Source organism: Trachurus japonicus, chromosome 6 (assembly GCF_045865225.1).
Source record: "Trachurus japonicus isolate A0001 chromosome 6, Traja_1.0".
NCBI lineage: Eukaryota > Metazoa > Chordata > Actinopteri > Carangiformes > Carangidae > Trachurus > Trachurus japonicus.
In genome coordinates, this window is record NC_140912.1 from 38,545,276 (window position 1) to 38,567,634 (window position 22,359).

The 22,359-nt window shown below is 41.8% G+C and overlaps 1 protein-coding gene across 1 annotated transcript in view; it reads right to left on the reverse strand.

Annotated features, from left to right (window-relative positions):
* The window catches only part of dgkzb (diacylglycerol kinase, zeta b), a 37,459-nt gene that overhangs the window by 9,769 nt on the left and 5,331 nt on the right, over positions 1-22,359 (reverse strand). Inside the window, exons 4-26 of the mRNA XM_085780326.1 lie at positions 22,188-22,265; positions 21,384-21,440; positions 19,606-19,674; positions 19,437-19,508; positions 19,027-19,143; positions 18,564-18,638; positions 18,360-18,461; positions 16,420-16,502; positions 16,258-16,318; positions 15,145-15,255; positions 14,196-14,333; positions 12,133-12,211; positions 11,985-12,040; positions 10,474-10,536; positions 9,654-9,727; positions 9,434-9,542; positions 6,530-6,729; positions 3,184-3,284; positions 2,419-2,510; positions 1,965-2,034; positions 1,537-1,577; positions 481-650; positions 309-395 (exon numbers count right to left, since the gene is read on the reverse strand). Coding sequence (XP_085636452.1) covers positions 309-395; positions 481-650; positions 1,537-1,577; positions 1,965-2,034; positions 2,419-2,510; positions 3,184-3,284; positions 6,530-6,729; positions 9,434-9,542; positions 9,654-9,727; positions 10,474-10,536; positions 11,985-12,040; positions 12,133-12,211; positions 14,196-14,333; positions 15,145-15,255; positions 16,258-16,318; positions 16,420-16,502; positions 18,360-18,461; positions 18,564-18,638; positions 19,027-19,143; positions 19,437-19,508; positions 19,606-19,674; positions 21,384-21,440; positions 22,188-22,265 — 2,105 coding nt within the window. The remainder of the gene's footprint in view (positions 1-308; positions 396-480; positions 651-1,536; positions 1,578-1,964; positions 2,035-2,418; positions 2,511-3,183; positions 3,285-6,529; positions 6,730-9,433; positions 9,543-9,653; positions 9,728-10,473; positions 10,537-11,984; positions 12,041-12,132; positions 12,212-14,195; positions 14,334-15,144; positions 15,256-16,257; positions 16,319-16,419; positions 16,503-18,359; positions 18,462-18,563; positions 18,639-19,026; positions 19,144-19,436; positions 19,509-19,605; positions 19,675-21,383; positions 21,441-22,187; positions 22,266-22,359) is intronic.

Consider the following 22,359-nt stretch of genomic DNA (forward strand, 5'->3'; position numbering starts at 1 on the left):
ACACCAAATTGTTCAGGACGTCCTTGTGACGCTCACAGTCTGTGTTTTGTTCTGATAGGAGTTACCGTTTTGTCACAGTAAGCCTAAATGTGAGACCTGTGCAGAGGCAGAAAATCACTCTTTTTCTCCACATTTCTGTCTGCCTCAGCCTGGGGGGCCCCTATCGCCGTGGTAACCACCTCAAGTTGCCGTGGTAACCTCTGATCCTCAGGCCAGAGCTTGTTAACATGTTTATAAACAATCCACCAGGAGCCACACAGACAGTACAGTTACACACACACATCAAATCACACAGGTAACACACACACCTGGGGGGCGTGGTCTTGGAGCTCTGTGATTGGCCGTCGGCCACCGAGCTGTCGCTGGAGACACGCCTCCTCTGGAACGCCACGGTCCTGAAACACACACACAGCCGTCGGCTCACGCTCCGAACGCCGCTTTCTGATTGGCCCGGAGCGCGAGCCGGCCCCGCCCACTCACCTGGGCGTGTCCGAGGACGGGAAGGAGAACTGCCGCTGCTGGTCCTGGCGCTCCGAGTCCACCAGGTCCGGCATCCCGGGGGACGTTCCCACCGTCTCCTTGGAGACCAGCTCCGGGTCCAGGATGTAGAGTTCCTCCTGGGAGATCTCCGTCACGTAGTTCAGGTGTTCCTGCAGAACCAGGACAAGGTCAGGACCAGGACAAGGTGAGACCAGGTGAGACCAGGTGAGACCAGAGCTGTGTTTTAAATCATCCACTCACTCCCTCTCCACTACATCATGTAGATGATGTAGGGAACGACGGGAACGACGGGAGGAGAGACTCTCTGAACCTGGTTGTGTCAGCTGATGCTCCAGGTGTTAGCGTGTTAGCCTACTGCTGCTACGTAGCAGACGCACCCAGAATCATGTAAACAAACCGGACACATAAAAATAAAATAATAAAAACCGACACTTTACAGGAACATTAGAGGATGTGATTCTGTGTGGTTGTGTTTCTCTACAATAAACTGTTGAAATATGAAGTTTGGTTTGGTCGACTACTGTTGTGTGTCCCGACCGTGAGCTGTGGCTATTAGCTTAGCTGGTTAGCTGTGGCTATTAGCTTAGCTCATTAGCTGTGGCTATTAGCTTAGCTCGTTAGCTGGTATTTCCTCCATATTCTACTACAGTTTCTTTATCAGATTGATTTAATGCTGCCTGTTATTGTTGGGATGCTGCTGCCCAACTCCTGCTGCTCAGGCAAACGGAGCCAAGAGTTTACTGCTAAATAACCTAAAGAAATCCTAGCTAACATGCTAATTAGCTTCCTCTTCTTCTCTGGCAAAACACGACCGCATTGCATTGTGGGATACATACGGGAGTAGAAAGTAGTGTACATTGGTTGTTCACTCAATTCTGCGGTGCATTGTGGGTGTTTTGTCGTCCATAGTGGGTGAAATTAATCACGGAGAATTCGAACAACACTACAACATGTTGAACACACTATATAGTTAGTGATGGGAGGAGATTTACAACACAGACCAGCTGACACTGGGTCAGGGTTTAGGTTTCCTACCTGAGCCCGGTCGATCCGGTAGAAGCGGTCTGCAGTCGTACCTGGACACCGAGAGGCACAGGTCAGAGGTTAGAGGTCGTTAACGAGCTACAGTTCTGATCTGGACTCTAAAGCTGAACGGCCCTCGCTGTCTAACAGACCTGAGAGACACTGGGTTTGATTTATTTTAAAGCTCTCACTGGTCTCTTACTGTTAGAGCCATGTTGTATATTACACATAAGGGGATAAATAATTTAGATTTGTTGGATTTATTCTGATTTTGTATATTTGAGGTTATAAGAGTGCACTACCAGTGCCTGGTGCGATGGCCCGTGGCCCTAACAAGTCATGTAGAATTGACGTACTGTAAAAAATAAAAAAAAAAGAGGCTACATTTGAAAACACAAGTCTGGTCTTGGTTTTGTGTGTGTGTGTGTGTGTGAACTCACAGTCGAGGAAACACCACTTCATGGAGAGTTTCTGTGAGGACGGACACTCGCCCCTCATCACGTCACAGTCCTGGAGGAGAAGACAGGAAGTGACTCAGTGTGTGACAGACAGACACACACACACACTGAATTTATTTGTCCTTTACAAGGAAAATTGTTTTCACCATTGCGTACAAACGGCCTTGAGAAGTGCAAATTACATTCATTTACATTCATTCCCACATTTCATACACCACAATTACATAGAGACATAAGAACATAAGACATAAGACCCTGCACCCCACCTTTACATGTACATTCCCCCTGGTTTTGTTCTTTTCATTGTCTTATTTAGTTCAGCTATGGCAGATGGGATGAAGCTTTTGTTGGATTTTAACTACACACACACACATGCACACACACACACGCACACACACACACGCACACACACACACACACACACTCTCAGATCTACCTGGTCCAGGTTTTCCTGCAGACGCTCGATGAGCAGACGACACGTCTCCAAGTCGCTGTCCCCGGGAACCGTGATGACACCGAGAGGCGTCGCTGTGGCAACAGACAGGTGGAAGGAGTCATGTGATTCTGATGCTCGACCAGATTGTAACGTTCTTTGTTAAAGGGACAACCAGGAGTTTTGTTAAAGTGAAGTGTTTCCACACTACATTTATGAGCCTCCGCACCGTGAAATTCTTTGACCGGCGCAAGACAGACTCATGTTTTCATTCATCAAGAATTAAAGTCAGAGGTTGGAAGACGATCACATACCGTCGTAGTTCCCACCATAAACGGAGATTCATACGGCGGCGTTATTCTCATGACTCGCCACGAAACCGAAAGTAAAGAAACGCTGGTCGGCTCGCCCAGCATTTCCACCACCACTAATAATAACAAAATAACCATAGAGACAAAACCATATATTTATGGAAAATGGGCCATTAACAAGTGGTAACGGAGATTCATCCACATTAATATGAGACTTTTTATAACCAAATAGAAACTCCTGGTTGTCCCTTTAAATAGTTTTGTGTCTTTCTGATGTTTTAACGTCTCAGCTACGTGAGTTCATCTCAGTCCGACTGGTTCTAGTGCTCTTAACTCTGAACTCTGAGGTTTCAACGGGGAGATTCAGAGTTCAGAGTCGTCCTGAACGCAGCATGACGTAACGACTGTGTGGATGATGTCATCGGTGTGACGTCATCGGTGTGATGATGTCACTCACAGGCCTCCTTCAGCTGGTCCTTGTCGTAGTGCAGAGCCTCGTAGGCGGCCATGTTGATCCTGTTCACCCTGAGCTGGAGCTTCTCAGGGAGCGGCTGCTGGCTGCACACACACACACACACACACACACACACACACACATACACACACACACACACACACACACACACACACACACACACACACACACACACACACACACACACACACACACAGGTCCAGTGATGTGATGTGTATGGATGGATCGTTTAGGTTTTATCTGGTAACAAACCAGAACTTAAATAATGAAAACATACAAACTTTTTTATTTTTAAGGCATTTCCTGACGCGCAAGTTGAACTGAATATTAATTTAAGTAATATGAATACTGAAACTTTTGACAAGAAATAAGACAAATATTCTTGGACAGATTTGGAGTTTTTGCAGTGTGCGCCGACTCCCGTTTTCTGAATATGAATAACGATACCAAGGTTATTTTTAAAAGCTCGAATCCGAACTCGAATGCAAATGTGACCTGATCCATCAAAATGAGTCACAGTGACCCAAATTTCAAAGTTGAGATTTTGGTATCAATGGAAAGAGGAGAAAATAAGCTTTAAAATGATACCCTAGTCAAAGTCATAGCTACATTTGATGGTTTTCTAGATGTGGCCATTTGAATTACGATCTTTCACTCTCTTATTCTGTTCTAAAACCTGAGAAAACTGCAGTTAAAGTTTTTGCCAGTGACTCTGGCGCCTGTTCCTGTACCACGTGATTACACGCACCCTATACGGTCACTTGTTGTCATAGAGACGCCATTCAATGACCCTCGGAAAGCAGAGAATCTCACAATTCAGATGCTTTTTACAGCTCGTCTCTATCATAAACGGTTCAGAAGTTGTCATGTTTTGTTGATGTTTTGTAAAACATGTGCAAGCGTTGTGTTGTTGCTACGTTTAGCGTCGATGTTACGCTCTGTTAGCATCGATGCTACGCTCTGTTAGCGTCGATGCTACGCACTGTTAGCATCGATGCTACGCTCTGTTAGCGTCGATGCTACGCTCTGTTAGCGTCGATGCTACTCGGTTTAGCATCTGTTTCTGTACCCGTCCCTGCTCGCCATAGAGGCACCATTCAATGACCGTGGGAAAGCGGAGAATCCCGCGGTTCAGATGCAGTTTACAGCTCGTCTCTATCATGAACGGTTCAGAAGATATTTCATGTTTTGCACCGAAGCAACACTCATTTTCAGAGGGTTTAAGTTGCAGGTCAACTTTAAAGAGGAACTAAACCCCTAAACCACTTTTTTCTGCTGAAAACAAATGTATTTGGGTATAAGGTAGTGTTGTCAGTTGATTCTGGTCCAACTTTTGACATTTTAGTCAAAATATTTCAATTTGGTGTATTTTGTAGTAAAAATGTAGAGTGACTGCCCTCTATGGGTTGAAACACGGCTATTACAATCGAATTTTTCTATTGGCTGAGATGGAGGCAGATGACGTTTTGGAGGCAGCTTTCGTCACCGGCCACTAGCTCCCCGACCAATCAGCACCGGCTGCTGCCTGCCGCTAACGGTTGCTAGGCGCTCTAGCTGCTCTGCTGCGGCTAACGGCTGCTAACAGCTGCCTGAACGGGAATCGTTAGTGCGGCCGGCGCTAACGAGCCGTTAACGAGCTAACGAGCCGTTAACGAGTTAACGAGCCGGCGGATCAGCTGTAGATGCTGTGTCACGGCTCTGGCGTCCTCTCCTAGTAGTGTCCACGCTACTAGTGCTGTTAGAGTAGCTCGTTAGTAGCTCGTTAGCGCTAGCAGAAGTGTTGATGTGTGTTTATTACTTTTTTTTCTCTTTTGTGTGATTTTGCGGGTGTGAATGGGGCGCAGGGGGGAGGGGGGGTCGGAGAGTGCTCCTGGAGTCCCGCCCATAATCAAGGCATTTTTTGAATTTCAAGCTTAGAGCACGTCATCCAAAACTGAGGGGTTTAGTTCCCCTTTAATCATCATTTACGTGCCTTTTCTCAATTATCTGGACTGTGAAACTTTGGGAGATTGTTTTTGAATGTCATTGCTCTGAAATTAGGGTAAAACATTTTTTTTTTATTTTCTATGGGTTTTCCAGCTGATTATCTAAAAATAGAACGTTGCGACATCCGACTCATTTTGATAGAACGGGTCACAAATAGTGAACTGGCTGTACACGACTAGTCTGTAGGGGAGCGCCGGGTCGATTGATACACTTTTCATTTAGACGTCTTTTTCAAAGATGACGTTATGTACACAAACATTTTTATCATGTGATCAACAACTCACATGTGTATTCTCTTAGTTACAAGTGTAATTTAACACATATGTTGGATGATCGCGCTGTTTTATAACTTTGAACGTAAGTTGACATTTGTCTCAAACGCCCCACCTATGCGGGTCGTTGGGACGGTTGAAACAGCGTTTTAAACAGAAACTACTGACATTACTCTCGTTTTTATGCAGCATATCAGACAACATACTAGTGGACTCGTTATTGCCAAAATGTCACATCATTTCTCACAATATAAATAGGTCAAATAAATATTTTTGTCCCGTGCGTAATTGTCAAGATCCACATTTCGATTAAACTCACCTTTCTTCTTTTGTACGAGTTGTTGGACGACTGCATTTTCATTTAATTTACTTATTTCCCTGTCCTAAGTCATGTTTATGGAGACACAGTTGAACATATTGTCATTTTACCCTCGGCATTTACCCCTCACTTTGCTGAATATCTGTTGATTCATGTCATAAACACGTTTTGTTCATTAAAAATATGTGGTGTTTATTAAAAATACATGTTGTTCATTCAAATCGGTTGTTGTTCATTGCAGAACAATAGGGTATTAATTCAGTGATTTATATACAGATATTGATCGTGCAGTGTGACCACAATCACTACGCACGGTGGCGTGAGGGACAGTTGAAACAGCTGCAGCGACTACTGACACTTCAACCTGTTTTGCCTCTAAACTTCAAAACTATGACATTGCATAGTTAGGACCTGTTTATGTACGAATTCATCTGTTGTTAGGTTATATTATTATTGCATGAAACACACAATACAACTTTTGATCACAAAAAAACTACCGCACCTAACATTTTACTTTCTGTAGTCAAAAACAGGTTCGCGCTAATAACTTTTGAATGGCGTGACGTAATTTCACAAGCTTTCCCGGGATTGGTCGGTGTTGAGTGCTGAAGGTAGTGACGAAATCTGACGGCTCAAGCTTGTGTGGTTTTCGAGGAAATCGCTGTGTATCAATCGTCCCGTGTATCAATCGACCCGGCTCTCCCCTACCCCTCCCTAGTGATGTGTGTGTGTGTGTGTGTGTGGGTCGTACTCGTTGAGGTGCGGCATGGACACCCTCCTCTTGGTCTTCTGCACCATGTTGGCCTGGTTACGCAGCGAGATGCTGATGACGGACGGCGCCAGGCGGCACGGCTCTCCGTCCACCTGCATGGGGATGGACTTGGACGTGGTGAGAGTCACCTGTTTACACTGCAGCAGCCGCTCGCCGTGGCCCCCCACCTGCAGCGTGGCCTGCACACACACACACACACACACACACACACACACACACACACACACACACACACACACACACACACACACACACACACACACACACACACACACACACACGCTGCTGGTCACACCCTCTGACCTCACACCGCCTCCTGATGACATCACTGAGCTGGTGCATGTGTGTGTGTGACCATCATGAAAGAACTGGAGCTGTATTTCAAGTCAACATCCTCTGCTAATTCTTCTTTCTACTCCCTTTCTCTTTCTTTTTCTTTCTTTCTTTCTTTCTTTCTTTCTTTCTTTCTACTCTTCTCTATCTCTATCTATCTTCTATCTATCATCCCCCTCCCTCTGTCTCTTTTTTCCCTCTTTTTCTTCTTTCTTTCTTTCTACTCCCTTTCTCTTTCTTTCTTTCTTTCTTTCTTTCTTTCTTTCTACTCCCTTTCTCTTTCTTTTTCTTTCTTTCTTTCTTTCTACTCTTCTCTATCTATCTATCTCTTTCTATCTATCATCCCCCTCCCTCTGTCTCTTTTTTCGCTCTTTTTCTTCTTTCTTTCTTTCTTTCTTTCTTTTTTTCTTTCTACTCCCTTTCTCTTTCTTTTTCCTTCCTTCTTTCTTTCTTTCTTTCTTTCTTTCTTTCTTTCTACTCCCTTTCTCTTTCTTTCTTTTTCTTTCTTTCTTTCTTTCTACTCTTCTCTATCTCTATCTATCTATCTCTTTCTATCTATCATCCCCCTCCCTCTGTCTCTTTTTCCCCTCTTTTTCTTCTTTCTTTCTTTCTTTCTTTCTTTCTTTCTTTCTTTCTTTCTTTCTTTCTTTCTTTCTTTCTACTCCCTTTCTCTTTCTTTCTTTCTTTCTTTCTTTCTTTCTACTCTTCTCTACCTCTATCTATCTCTTTCTATCTATCATCCCCCTCCCTGTCTCTTTTTTCCCTCTTTTTCTTCTTTCTTTCTTTCTTTCTTTCTTTCTTACTTTCTTTCTACTCCCTTTCTCTTTCTTTTTCCTTCCTTCTTTCTTTCTTTCTTTCTACTTCCTTTCTCTTTCTTTTTCCTTCTTTCTTTCTTTCTTTCTTTCTTTCTTTCTTTCTTTCTTTCTACTCTTCTATATCTCTATCTATCTATCTCTTTCTATCTATCATCCCCCTCCCTGTCTCTTTTTTCCCTCTTTTTCTTCTTTCTTTCTTTCTTTCTTTCTTTCTTTCTACTCTTCTCTATCTCTATCTATCTACCTCTTTCTATCTATCTATCATCTCCCTCCCTCTGTCTCTTTTTTCCTTCTCTTTCTTCTTTCTTTCTTTCTTTCTTTCTTTCTTTCTAGTCCCTTTCTCTTTCTTTTTCCTTCTTTCTTTCTTTCTACTCTTCTCTATCTCTATCTATCTATCTCTTTCTATCATCCCCCTCCCTCTGTCTCTTTTTTCCCTCTTTTTCTTCTTTCTTTCTTTCTACTCCCTTTCTCTTTCTTTTTCCTTCCTTCTTTCTTTCTTTCTTTCTTTCTTTCTTTCTTTCTTTCTTTCTACTCCCTTTCTCTTTCTTTCTTTCTTTCTTTCTTTCTTTCTACTCTTCTCTATCTCTATCTATCTATCTCTTTCTATCTATCATCCCCCTCCCTCTGTCTCTTTTTTCCCTCTTTTTCTTCTTTCTTTCTTTCTTTCTACTCCCTTTCTCTTTCTTTCTTTCTTTCTTTCTTTCTTTCTACTCTTCTCTACCTCTATCTATCTATCTCTTTCTATCTATCATCCCCCTCCCTGTCTCTTTTTTCCCTCCTTTTCTTCTTTCTTTCTTTCTTTCTTTCTACTCCCTTTCTCTTTCTTTTTCCTTCCTTCTTTTTTTCTTTCTTTCTTTCTTTCTTTCTTTCTTTCTACTTCCTTTCTCTTTCTTTTTCCTTCTTTCTTTCTTTCTTTCTTTCTACTCTTCTATATCTCTATCTATCTATCTCTTTCTATCTATCATCCCCCTCCCTGTCTCTTTTTTCCCTCTTTTTCTTCTTTCTTTCTTTCTTTCTTTCTTTCTTTCTTTCTTTCTTTCTTTCTTTCTTTCTTTCTACTCCCTTTCTCTTTCTTTTTCCTTCTTTCTTTATTTCTTTCTTTCTTTCTTTCTTTCTACTCTTCTCTATCTCTATCTATCTACCTCTTTCTATCTATCATCTCCCTCCCTCTGTCTCTTTTTTCCTTCTCTTTCTTCTTTCTTTCTTTCTTTCTTTCTTTCTTTCTTTCTTTCTTTCTTTCTACTCCCTTTCTCTTTCTTTCTTTCTTTCTTTCTTTCTACTCTTCTCTATCTATCTATCTATCTATCTATCTATCTATCTATCTATCTATCTATCTATCTATCTATCTATCTATCTATCTATCTATCTATCTATCTATCTATCTATCTATCATCCCCCTCCCTCTGTCTCTTTTTTCCCTCTTTTCTTTCTTTCTTTCTTTCTTTCTACTCTTCTCTATATCTATCTATCTACCTCTTTCATCCCTCTCCCTCTGTCTCTTTTTCCCCTCTTTTTCTTCTTTCTTCCTTTCGCCCATAGAAAGACATTCATCTCACAGTCTTCAAGTTTTATATTTTAGCTTTAGCCTTTTCAACATTGCCTCAGCAGTTTCTTCAGCTAACTTATTATTTTTAATCTCTGTTTATGTCTGTATTTATTTTGTTGTTATCAGTGTGATCACATGGTTCGATGCACTGTTTGTGTATTTTGTAAATCAATAATAAAGTCGTCTGACCAGCGACGTCATGGTGAAGCCGATGACCTCGATGAAGCCGTCGTCATGGCGCTGAGGTTCAAAGTCATGCTCGCTGGGATGACCCCAGGGCACGGTGCCCGCACAGTACCTACACACACACACACACACACACACACACACACACACACACACGGGTCAGTGAGGAGCAGACAGGAAGTGAGCTGTGATTGGCCGACTCGTGGACCGGTGACAGACGAACCTGGGGATGTTGAGGAACAGGAGACACTGGAGCTTCAGGTCCTGGACTTTAGCCGTCAGGTCTGTGCCATCGCACTGAGGACACACACACACACACACACACACACACACACACACACACATTATGAAGAAGGACCGACACTGACAACCAGAGTTGGACAGAGTACTCGACCCCAGTAGCTACTTGAGTAAGAGTACAACATCTATGTCAACTACTACTCAGTCAACACGTTACTCGAGTCAGAGTAAATGTCTTATTCTTCACATCAGTGAATGACTCTAATAGTTTGTAAATGAATGTAAGGAGCTTTTAACTCTTGTTAGTGAGAATGAACTCTTTGCTGCTCAGCTGCACTGATGTGCTGCTTTTAGGGGTTAGGGTTTCCTTCACAGACAAACACAGCTTGTGTCCAATAGGATTTTAGAAAAAGACCTGAAAGTAACCAGTACTTTTCAGCCTTCCTACTAATTAACTCCAGTAAAAGTACTAATATTTGTCTTGGAAATGTATTCAAGTAAGAGTAATAAGTACCAAAGAAATCTAATACTCAAGTAAAGTACAAATCCTCTGGATATGTACTCAAGTACAGTACTCAAGTACATTTACTCCATTACTGTCCACCACTGCTGATGATTCATTCTCATGATTCCATGTGACGGTCGGGGAGTCGCTGGCGGTTCTGGTGTTAAATCATCTGTCAATCATCTTGTGTCTTTGTGATGTCACAACAGAGCAGTCACCAAGCCCCGCCCACCGTGTCAGAAAACAGCCAATCAGAGCAGAGCAGAGTGGCGTCATGTGACCACAACACAACACTCACCACCACTTTGATGTGCTTGGCCAGATCCTTGGAGCTGCCACTCAGGAAGTCAGAGAAGGCCGTCTGCAACACACACACACATACACACACACACACACACACACACACACACACACACACACACACACACAGACACACACAAGGAGGGGGAGGGGGAGGAGGAGGAGAATCATTCAGAATAACTGTCAGTTTAAGAAGCAGAACCAGCTAGACCAGTTAATCCAGTTATAAACCAGCATAAACCAGTTATAAACCAGTATAAACGAGTTATAAACCAGTAGAACCAGTTATAAACCAGAATAAACCAATATAAACCAGTTATAAACCAGTATAAACCAGTTATAAACCAGTACAAACCAGTATAAACCAGTTATAAACCAGTATAAACCAGTTATAAACCAGTAGAACCAGTTATAAACCAGTATAAACCAGTATAAACCAGTTATAAACCAGTTATAAACCAGTAGAACCAGTTATAAACCAGTATAAACCAGTATAAACCAGCTATAAACCAGTTATAAACCAGTATAAACCAGTATAAACCAGTTATAAACCAGTAGAACCAGTTATAAACCAGTATAAACCAGTTATAAACCAGTAGAACCAGTTATAAACCAGTATAAACCAGTATAAACCAGTTATAAACCAGTAGAACCAGTTATAAACCAGTATAAACCAGCTATAAACCAGTTATAAACCAGTATAAACCAGTATAAACCAGTTATAAACCAGTAGAACCAGTTATAAACCAGTATAAACCAGTTATAAACCAGTAGAACCAGTTATAAACCAGTATAAACCAGTATAAACCAGTTATAAACCAGTAGAACCAGTTATAAACCAGTATAAACCAGTATAAACCAGTTATAAACCAGTTATAAACCAGTATAAACCAGTTATAAACCAGTAGAACCAGTTATAAACCAGTATAAACCAGTTATAAACCAGTAGAACCAGTTATAAACCAGTATAAACCAGTATAAACCAGCTATAAACCAGTTATAAACCAGTATAAACCAGTATAAACCAGTTATAAACCAGTAGAACCAGTTATAAACCAGTATAAACCAGTATAAACCAGTTATAAACCAGTAGAACCAGTTATAAACCAGTATAAACCAGTATAAACCAGCTATAAACCAGTTATAAACCAGTATAAACCAGTTATAAACCAGTAGAACCAGTTATAAACCAGTATAAACCAGTATAAACCAGCTATAAACCAGTTATAAACCAGTATAAACCAGTATAAACCAGTTATAAACCAGTAGAACCAGTTATAAACCAGTATAAACCAGTTATAAACCAGTAGAACCAGTTATAAACCAGTATAAACCAGTATAAACCAGCTATAAACCAGTTATAAACCAGTATAAACCAGTATAAACCAGTTATAAACCAGTAGAACCAGTTATAAACCAGTATAAACCAGTATAAACCAGTTATAAACCAGTAGAACCAGTTATAAACCAGTATAAACCAGTATAACCAGTCTCCGTCTGGACTCTCACCCCAGCATAGAACATCTTGTTCCTGAAGCGGCTGTTGAACTTCTCTGGATTCGCCTCTAGAAAACAAACAGAGTGATGAGTGTGTGTGTGTGTGTGTGTGTGTGTGTGTGTGTGTGTGTGTGTGTGTGTGTGTGTGTGTGTGACTGACCTCTGGACTCGTGGAAGCCCAGCGTGACGTGGGCGTCGAAGCCCAGACTGAAGTAGTTGTTGAAGACGTCGATGGGAAGCTGAAGGGACGAACAGACTCACTGGGTTAGGGTTCAGACTCCTCCATGATGGTTACTCACTACTAATATATTAATATCCTCTATAGTCCACTCTTAGTTGAAAGCAGTGGACAACCCATGGTCACTAAGCAAGTCACATATCCCATAATGCACTGCGGTCACGGATCACGGTCGGCATTGATCTGATCTATAGAATTCACTATGTAAAATTCACTGTATAGAACTCACCACATAGAATTCACTATGTAGAATTCACTATATGGAACTCATGATAAAGAATTCACTATGTAAAATTCACTGTACAGAATTCACTACACAGAATTCACTATGTAGAATTCACTATATAGAATTCAATATGTAGAATTCACTATGTAGAATTCACTATACATAATTCACTATGTAGAATTCAATATATAGAATTCACTATACAGATTTCACTATGTAGAATTCACTATGTAGAATTCACTATACAGAATTCACTATGTAGAATTCAATATAAAGAATTCAATATATAGAATTCACTATACAGATTTCACTATATAGAATTTACTATGTAGAATTCAATATATAGAATTCACTATGTAGAATTCAATATATAGAATTCACTATGTAGAATTCACTATACAGAATTCAATATATAGAATTTACTATACAGAATTCAATATATAGAATTCACTATGTAGAATTCAATATATAGAATTCACTATACAGAATTCAATATATAGAATTCACAATACAGAATTCACTATGTAGAATTCAATATATAGAATTCACTATGTAGAATTCAATATGAAGAATTCAATATATAGAATTTACTATACAGAATTCAATATATAGAATTTACTATACAGAATTCAATACATATAATTCACTATGTAGAATTCAATATATAGAATTCACTATGTAGAATTCACTATACAGAATTCAATATATAGAATTTACTATACAGAATTCAATATATAGAATTCACTATGTAGAATTCAATATGAAGAATTCACTATACAGAATTCAATATATAGAATTCACAATACAGAATTCACTATATAGAATTCACTATGTAGAATTCACTATACAGAATTCAATATATAGAATTCACTATACAGAATTCAATATATAGAATTGACTATGTAGAATTGACTATATAGAATTCACTATACAGAATTGACTATATAGAATTGACTATGTAGAATTGGCTATATAGAACTCACTATACAGAATTGACTATATAGAATTGACTATACAGAATTGACTATACAGAATTGACTATATAGAATTGACTATATAGAATTCACTATACAGAATTCACTATACAGTATTCAATATGTAGAATTCACTATAAAGAATTCAATATATAGAATTCACAATACAGAAATTACTATGTAGAATTCACTATGTAGAATTCACTATACAGAATTCAATATATAGAATTCACTATACAGAATTCACTATGTAGAATTCACTATACAGAATTCACTATGTAGAATTCACTATACAGAATTCAATATATAGAATTCACTATATAGAATTGACTATACAGAATTGACTATATAGAATTGACTATATAGAACTCACTATACAGAATTGACTATATAGAATTGACTATAGAGAATTGACTTTACAGAATTGACTATATAGAATTGACTATATAGAACTCACTATACAGAATTGACTATATAAAATTGACTATATAGAACTCACTATACAGAATTGACTATATAAAATTGACTATATAGAATTGACTTTACAGAATTGACTATATAGAATTCACTATATAGAATTCACTATACAGAATTGACTATATAGAATTGACTATATAGAATTGACTTTACAGAATTGACTATATAGAATTGACTATATAGAATTGACTATACAGTATTCAATATGTAGAATTCACTATATAGAATTCACTATATAGTGAGTAGGAGAAGTGAAGGAGGGAGGGACGTGACCTCTGACCTTTGACCTCTGACCTCTGACCTCTGACCTTGTCTGTCTGGTGCTCGTCTCCGTCGTCCGAAGCCTCAGGGTTCGATTCCACATTCAGGTTCCACCGGTCCAACTGGACGACGTTCCCGTCCTCAACATGGGACAAGATCTTAGTGATGGGCTCATCGGTGTAGCCCTAAAGGAGGAGGAGAAGGAGGGGGGGGAGAGGAGAGGAGTTAAACCAGTTATAAACCAGTATAAACCAGTTAATCCAGTTATAAACCAGTATAAACCAGTATAAACCAGTTATAAACCAGTTATAAACCAGTATAAACCAGTATAAACCAGTTATAAACCAGTATAAACCAGTTATAAATCAGTATAAACCGGTATAAACCAGTATAAACCGGTATAAACCGGTATAAACCAGTTATAAACCAGTATAAACCGGTATAAACCAGTATAAACCGGTATAAACCAGTATAAACCAGTTATAAACCAGTACAAACCGGTATAAACCAGTTATAAACCGGTATAAACCAGTTATAAACCAGTATAAACCGGTATAAACCTGTATAAACCAGTTATAAACCAGTATAAACCAGTATAAACCGGTATAAACCAGTATAAACCAGTATAAACCGGTATAAACCAGTATAAACCAGTTATAATCCAGTATAAACCGGTATAAACCAGTTATAAACCGGTAGAAACCAGTTATAAACCAGTATAAACCAGTTATAAACCAGTATAAACCAGTATAAACCGGTATAAACTGGTATAAACCAGTATAAACCAGTATAAACCAGTTATAATCCAGTATAAACCGGTATAGACCAGTTATAAACCAGTATAAACCAGTATAAACCAGTTATAAACCAGTATAAACCAGTTATAAACCAGTATAAACCAGTTATAAACCAGTTATAAACCAGTATAAACCAGTTATAAACCAGTATAAACCAGTTATAAACCAGTATAAACCTGTATAAACCAGTAGAACTCACTCCGCCCCAGTTGAGCGTCCGAGCCAGATCGTTCCCAGTTCCCAGAGGAAGGATACCAACAGGAGGCTGATGAAGATTCAACTGATCCAGAACCGACAGGATCCACCCAACCTACACACACACACACACACACACACACACAGAGAGACACACACACACACACACACACACACACACACACACACACACACCGTGCTGAGCTGAGCTGTGTGCAGTGCTGTGATTCCTCCACTGGGGGGAGCCAGAGCCAAAATGGTCGTTTCACAGTGAAAACAAACTGAACCAGAGAGATGAAGATGTAAGTTGTGTCTCAATTCAGGGGCTGCAGCCTTCGGAGGACCCAGCCTACACGGTCTCCGGAGGAAACGGCTTCGGAGGCTCCTCCTCCTCCTCATCAACTGTCTGTAAATGTGACGGTCTAGCCTTCAGAGCATTTCCTGATCCCAACGTAAACAACGGCCTAACGTTAAACATTTAAAAGTGGCGCTTGCAGCGGCTCTACCGCTCCTCACTTCTTTTTTTTTAAAGAAGTAGAATAAATACAAGGGAAGTTATCATTAATATACTAATAAACTAACCATTGAACAGCAGCCGGGGGGCTAAGCTTCAGGCTGTTAAGTGAATAGAGAATAAAGAGCAGAGTGATGTGTTTTCAGAGCTTTCTTATTAAAAGTTGTCACACTCAGATGCTTTGCCTCCGCTCCTCACCTGTGCAGCCAGAGCAGAGCTCAGCAGCGGGCAGCCACACCTCCAAACCGGCCGCAGAGCTGGGTTACCGTGGCTACAGCACAGAGCCGGGTTACCGTGGCTACAGCACAGAGCTGCTACCGTTCGATAGCTAGCGGCTAGGTTGCTAAAATAACAACAACGGTGCAGCAAAGCATCTTGGGATACGGGAGGCCGCGAAGGATAGTAGCGATGCATCCTCCGAATGCAGGGGAAAGGAGGACGCATTTGGAGGCTGCATCTGGAGGAGCCTTCGACAGCCTTCGACAGCCTTCGACAGCCTTCGACAGCCTTCACGCAGCGCTGTGACGTCATCGGCCTTCAGATCCACCTCCGAAGGATGCAGCCCCTGAACTGAGACACAACTGTAGAAGCAGAAGAACTGACCGTCCCGTCCCCTCCACAGGCCAGGATCCTCAGGTTGGGCACCTTGGCATAGAGCTCCAGTCTGAGGACACAGCAGGAGGGGTGTGATGTCACAGTGATGTCACAGTGATGATAATAAGCATTAGTTATAACGACCAATCAGGATGAGTGGGCGGGGCTTACCCCTCTCTGGGCCCGCCCTTCGTCAGGTCGAACACCTGCCGGGGGTTCAGGTACCACATGAAGGACTGGATGATCTTCGCTCCCTGGAGAAGAAGAAGAAGAGGAAGAGATGAAGTCATCATCAGGTGGAGGGGCGGAGCCACATCTGTGACATCACTGTGACCTCACATCTGTGACCTCACTGCAATAGAACAGGCAGCAGAGGCAGATCTGTGTTTCTACTACGGGACGACGGGTAAACACGTTCAGAAACATGTTCCATTGACCACTAGCACAGTGTAGTGACTCGTAGTACTTCTGCTTTACCAGGTTAGGGTCCGTTTACTTTAGGCTGCCATTACGTCATCACAGCGCTGGCTGAGTTTATTATTACACTTTAACTCTTCATGGTTGTTTATATAGACCCTTTCAGAGAGTATAAACAAAGACAGGTGTGGCTCATTAGAAAACGCTCTGCTACACTAAATGGAATGGAGCCTTAATTAGTATTCTTGGTAACACCTGTATTTGTTTATACTCTCTGAAAAGGTCTATACATACTGTTAATAGTATTGTAGGTTAGTAGTAGTAGTAGTAGTAGTAGGGGGAGTTAGTAGTAGTTAGTAGTGGTAGTAGTAGTAGTAGGAGAGGTTAGAGTGACCGATGTTATCTGACCTGAGTGGCTTTCGAACCCGGGTCTCTGCACCGCAGGACAGTTACCTTGGCAAGTGGATTAGCACGTCTTTTTGTTATGGGCGAGTGAGTTTAACTTCAGTACCGCTAACTGCTAACTGCTAACCGCCACACGCCATCACTTCACCTCACTGGTACCTCGTGACTGTGACTATACCCGCGGACCTCCATTACAGTAGTTAATACAGTTAGTAGTAGTAGGAGAGGTTAGTAGTAGTTTGTAGTAGTAGTGGTAGTAGGGGGGGGTTTAGTAGTTTGTAATAGTAGTAGTAATAGTAGGAGAGGTTAGTAGTTGTAGTAGTTAGTAGTAATTCTAGTGTCAGCTTGAGGTGGCCTTGGCTCTATTTTCCACCCTGCTGAAGCTGAAAGTGACGGATGTTGATAAGCTTGTTAAAGCCACGAGTAAATCCCCAACCTCACTGCTGCCTAAGGGATTTAGACTCCACATGTCCAGCTAGTTGTTTTAAATTACTGTGTAAACTGTCCCGCCTGAAATTAACCTGCCACTTAGCTCTCATGGAGGAGGACTTAGGTCGTTTTCACACCGGACCAAGAGGACTCGGTTGTAACACTGTTGCATTTATCACTTGTTTCCGCACCAAACTGTCTGAATGACATCACATAGTTGAAAAGGACACTTGTCAAATATGTACAAAAATAACCGTTAAGAATTAAAGGGAAAACGAGGAGTTTCTATTTGGTTATAAAAAAGTCTCACGTTAATGTGGATGAATCTACGCTACCCACACTTGTTAATGGCTCCATTTTCAATAAATGTATCGTTTTGTATCGTTATTTTGTTATTTTAATTAATGGTTGAAACGCTGGTCGGTTTCGCTGCCCGGCGAGTCATGAGAATAACGCCGCCGAATCGCCGTTAATGGTCGGAACTACGACGGTATCTGATCGTCTTCCAACCTCTGACTTTAATTCTTGATGAATGAAAACATGAGTCTGTCTTGCGCCGGTCCAAGAATTTCACCGTGCGCGCGGAGGCTCATGGGAAATGTAGTATGAAAACACTTCGCTTTCCAAAACTCCTGGTTGTCCCTTTAAAGTGTTGTTATGTAGCCTAATCTAAAGTCGACAGCCTGAAATAAACGGACCGTAACTTCGTAAAGCAGAAGTACGTCACACTACACTGTGCAAGTGGTCAACACCCGACGCTCTGACGATGCTAAAACTGGGCTAGCCAGTTAGCATGCTAGCTCCAGTTTGCACCTGTGCAGACAGAGACGCTGCTAATGCTAATGCTAACGCTAGCTCACCTGGTTCCCGCCGCTCTTCGGGTTGACGAACACCAACAGAGGCTTCATGAGCTGAGAGGGGAGGGGCTTCACCAGGAAGGGCTTCCAGCGGCCATCTTGGATCTGAGGCGACAACAGTAAAAGCAGCAGATGACGTTGACCTTTGACCTGAACTAAAATGCTGCGTTAATACCCTCTGGGATGTGTGACCTTTGACCTCCTCACCTCAGTTCCCTTTTTACTGGACTTGTTGCCCTTCAGAGACGTCTTCTTCTTCTTCTTGCTGGACTTCAGAGACGACTGAAGGACGAAGATACAGAAACGTCAGAGTGTCTGGACGTGTTCACATGGAGCCAAATGTTCTGATCAGATTCAGTTCAGAGTCCAAACCCAATAAAAAGGCTCCATGAACAGGTGGATTAAAGCTTTTCTTAAAGGTCCAGTGTGTAATAATTGTCCAGGTTTATTGTTGAAATCTGAATACACTACCAATTAATATATTTGTATAAATGTATAATCGCTATAAAATAAAATCTGTTTTGTTTTCGTAGCCTTGTAATTATTATTTTGTATATAACAAGGGTCTTGCTTAGAGAGTGTTGCCATTTTGTGCCGCCATGTTTGTACGGAATGGAAAATCCAGTGTGTGTGTGTGTGTGTGTGTGTGTGTGTGTGTGTGTGTGTGTACCTGTGGTCGGCGGACCCTGATGATCCAGGTGGGGGGGATGATGACCGCAGCGTGAGCTCCGAGAGAGCAGCACTCCTCGATCTGCTGCAGCATGAAGCACGTCACCTTGTTGTGATACTGAAACACAGACAGGAAGTCACAGACAGGTGAGTTACAGGTGAATTAGCCCAGTTAGCTCAGTTAGCTCAGTTAGCACAGTTAGCCCAGTTAGCCCAGTTAGCCCAGTTAGCTCAGTTAGCTCAGTTAGCCCAGTGGACCCGAGGAAGACTAGCGGCGTTCTAGAGCGCAGCTAATGGGGATCCTAACAAATAAAACAACTAAAACAAGCCCAGTTAGCCCAGTTAGCCCAGTTAGCTCAGTTAGCCCAGTTAGCCCAGTTAGCTCAGTTAGCTTCAGGTGCGTCACCTTACCGCCTGTTTACACCACGAGCAGCTGATGGCGACGATCTCTTTACTGTGGAACGAGAACTTCTGCTGGAAACCCTGTGGGGGGAGGGGGGGTGGGGGCAGTGAGGTCACTGCACCTGTCCTCAGGTGAATGTTCAGGGGAATGTTCAGGTGACGGACAGGTGACACTCACCTTCCCACATTGTCGACACTTCCCTGTCTGACGCCTCCTGTGGACCCAGTGATGTCTGACCATGTTGGGCTGAAACACAGGTGAGTTACAGGTGAGTTACAGGCAGTGGCGTCCCTAGGCTAAAACGCTAAAGCCCCGAATGTTTTTTAATTAGCCCCGAATATTAATTTTCAAAAAAAAAAAAAAATAATAATAATAATTTTTTTCTTTCTTTCTTTCTTTTTTTTAAGATCACATCCTCAAACTACGGTTTTCTTACGTTGATGCTTCGATAAAACAGTGTTTTTGGACAGGTTTGAGTAACAATTATTATTTTATTTTTTTTAAAAGCCACTACTTTGGCTTTGGCACACAAGTGGTTAACACCTCCAGGTCTCCGGTGACAACAGGCTTGACAACAGCTAGCTGTTCAGCTGTCTTTGGGTAGCTAGTAGCAGCTGAAGTGTAACAAGATGTCACAAAAAAAGATTTCCATGTTTTTCCCCCCAAAGGTGGTCAGCAGTCAAAGAGGTAATGGGAATAGAAATGATGTAAAAATGTTTAATTTCTAAAAGAGTGTTGCAGCTGGAACTACTAGAGGGAAGTAGAGCTAGCTAGCAGCTAGTTGATATTACATAGGAAAAAAATGATCTGTTATTATTAGCATCTGTCTGTAAATGCAATTGTAGTGTGTGAGAATTGTGTACCTAAAATAAATTACGCTTGGGCTTCTTCTAGAGAGGAAAGTAGCTAAAGTTAATGTTAGGCTATAACGTCGAACCATCCAGTTTATTTTCTTTCTCATGCATGATAGCAGCTAGCTGTAGCTGCTAATGTGTTACATGGAAAAACAATGTGTTCCTGTTGTTACCTAGCTAGCTAATGTCAGTACATGGGTGCAAACTAAATTCAAAATGGGTCATTCATTTATCAGTCCCTCCAGGATTTCGCGGGCTTTTTTTGTGATTGTTGCGGCCTAAAATGCCTGATTTTGCGGCCACATTTTGAAAAAATTGCGGTGCATGTTGCGATGTTTTAAGCGCTTTTGTTGCGATTAAATTGCGGGAGACAGCGAAAGTTGCAAAAAAGAAATTGCATTTTTGTTCTGAATAATTAAAAATCAAAGGAAAATTGAAAATTTTGAAATGTCACAAAATAATGTGAGGTCATGTTGTTATACCAGCAATTTTTCACTTGTTAAGAAAGGCACAGGAAAATTATATAAAGTTGAAAGTTGTTTTACTTTTAATTAAAATGTCTGTTTAAAAATCGTGGTAAAAGAACTGTTTTAAAATGCCATTAAAACAGTCCAGTCTTTGAATAAAAAGGGGAGGGTGGCTACTCAAGTCCAGGGCCAGGGCCTTAGGATGGGGGAAGAGGCACCTGGCCGCCGGCTGCTCCACTCCGGCCCTACGTGGAAAGCACCGACAATTGGTCAAATTTGCGGAAAAGTTGCGGTGATTGTACAAAATTGCAAGATCGCAAAAATTTGCGGGGATTGGCTGAATTTGCGTTAATTGTTGCGATCACAACATTGCGAATTCCTGGAGGGACTGATTTGATGATCTGTGGTTATGGGATTGCATTGTTTTCACCTTTTTCACCGGTGATGGAGATTGTCTCTATGTCTAAAAATTTCGGCGCGTGCAGATCTGCTTAACTCTTCTGGGTTAGGGTTAGCCCCTAAGCCCCGGATGTGTCAAAGTCCTAGAGACGCCCCTGGTTACAGGTGAGTGACGGGTGAGTGACAGGTGAGTGACCATGTGACAGAGGTGATGACATCACACAGGTAGACTCACCTCCCTGACTGAACGAGACCCCGGCTCTCTGAAGGACGGCTTACACCTGAAATTAATCTGAGCACAGGACAGAGTCAGGAAAGAACCAGAACCAGAACCAGAACCAGACCTGGTCCAGAACCAGAACCAGAACCAGGGGCCTCATGTACAAAGACTTGTTGGATTTCCTACTGAAACATGGCGTACGCTAAAATCCAGATGTACGCGTGGATCCAAGCTCGTTCATTCTGTTCTAACATCGACGTGGAATCGAGCCAGACTCCTCGCTGTCCCTGACGGTCGTTTCTACTTCCTGCACCTTTTATATCCACTCATCTAACTGCAACACGTGGATGTGTTGATTGTTCGAGGACTAACTGTCTTCACATCATTTTTTTTTTTTTTAAGTATATTTTTTGGCTTTTATGCCTTTACTTGATAGCACATAGTGAGATAGACAGGAAAGGGGGAGGCAGAGAGAGGGGGAATGACATGCAGGAAAGGTCTGCCCGACGTGGGCTTCGAACCCGGGGACGCCTGCGTTGAGGACATGGGATGGCCGCTTTAACCACTGCAGTTTCCCAGCATCACCGGGTTAGGTTACGTCTGAACGTTGGCGTGGAGAAGGACGTACGCCACGTTTTTGTGCGTGCGCAACCTTCGTACATGAGGCCCCTGGTCCTCAGACCTGGTCCAGATCAGACCCAGATCAGAACCAGACCAGGTCCGGATCAGACCCAGATCAGACCCAGACCTGGTCCGGATCAGAACCAGACCTGGTCCGTATCAGGTCCAGATCAGACCCAGACCAGGTCCAGACTTTACCTTCTCCAGCTGCTCCATACACATGTGGTGGACTGAGATCTTGCAGCCGGCACACTTCCACCTCGCCACCGACTTTTGCTGAAACATGAACAGAGTTACTGTAGAGTGTGTGTGTGTGTGTGTGTGTGTGTGTGTGTGTGTGTGTGTGTGTGTGTCCGGTGTGTGTGTGTGT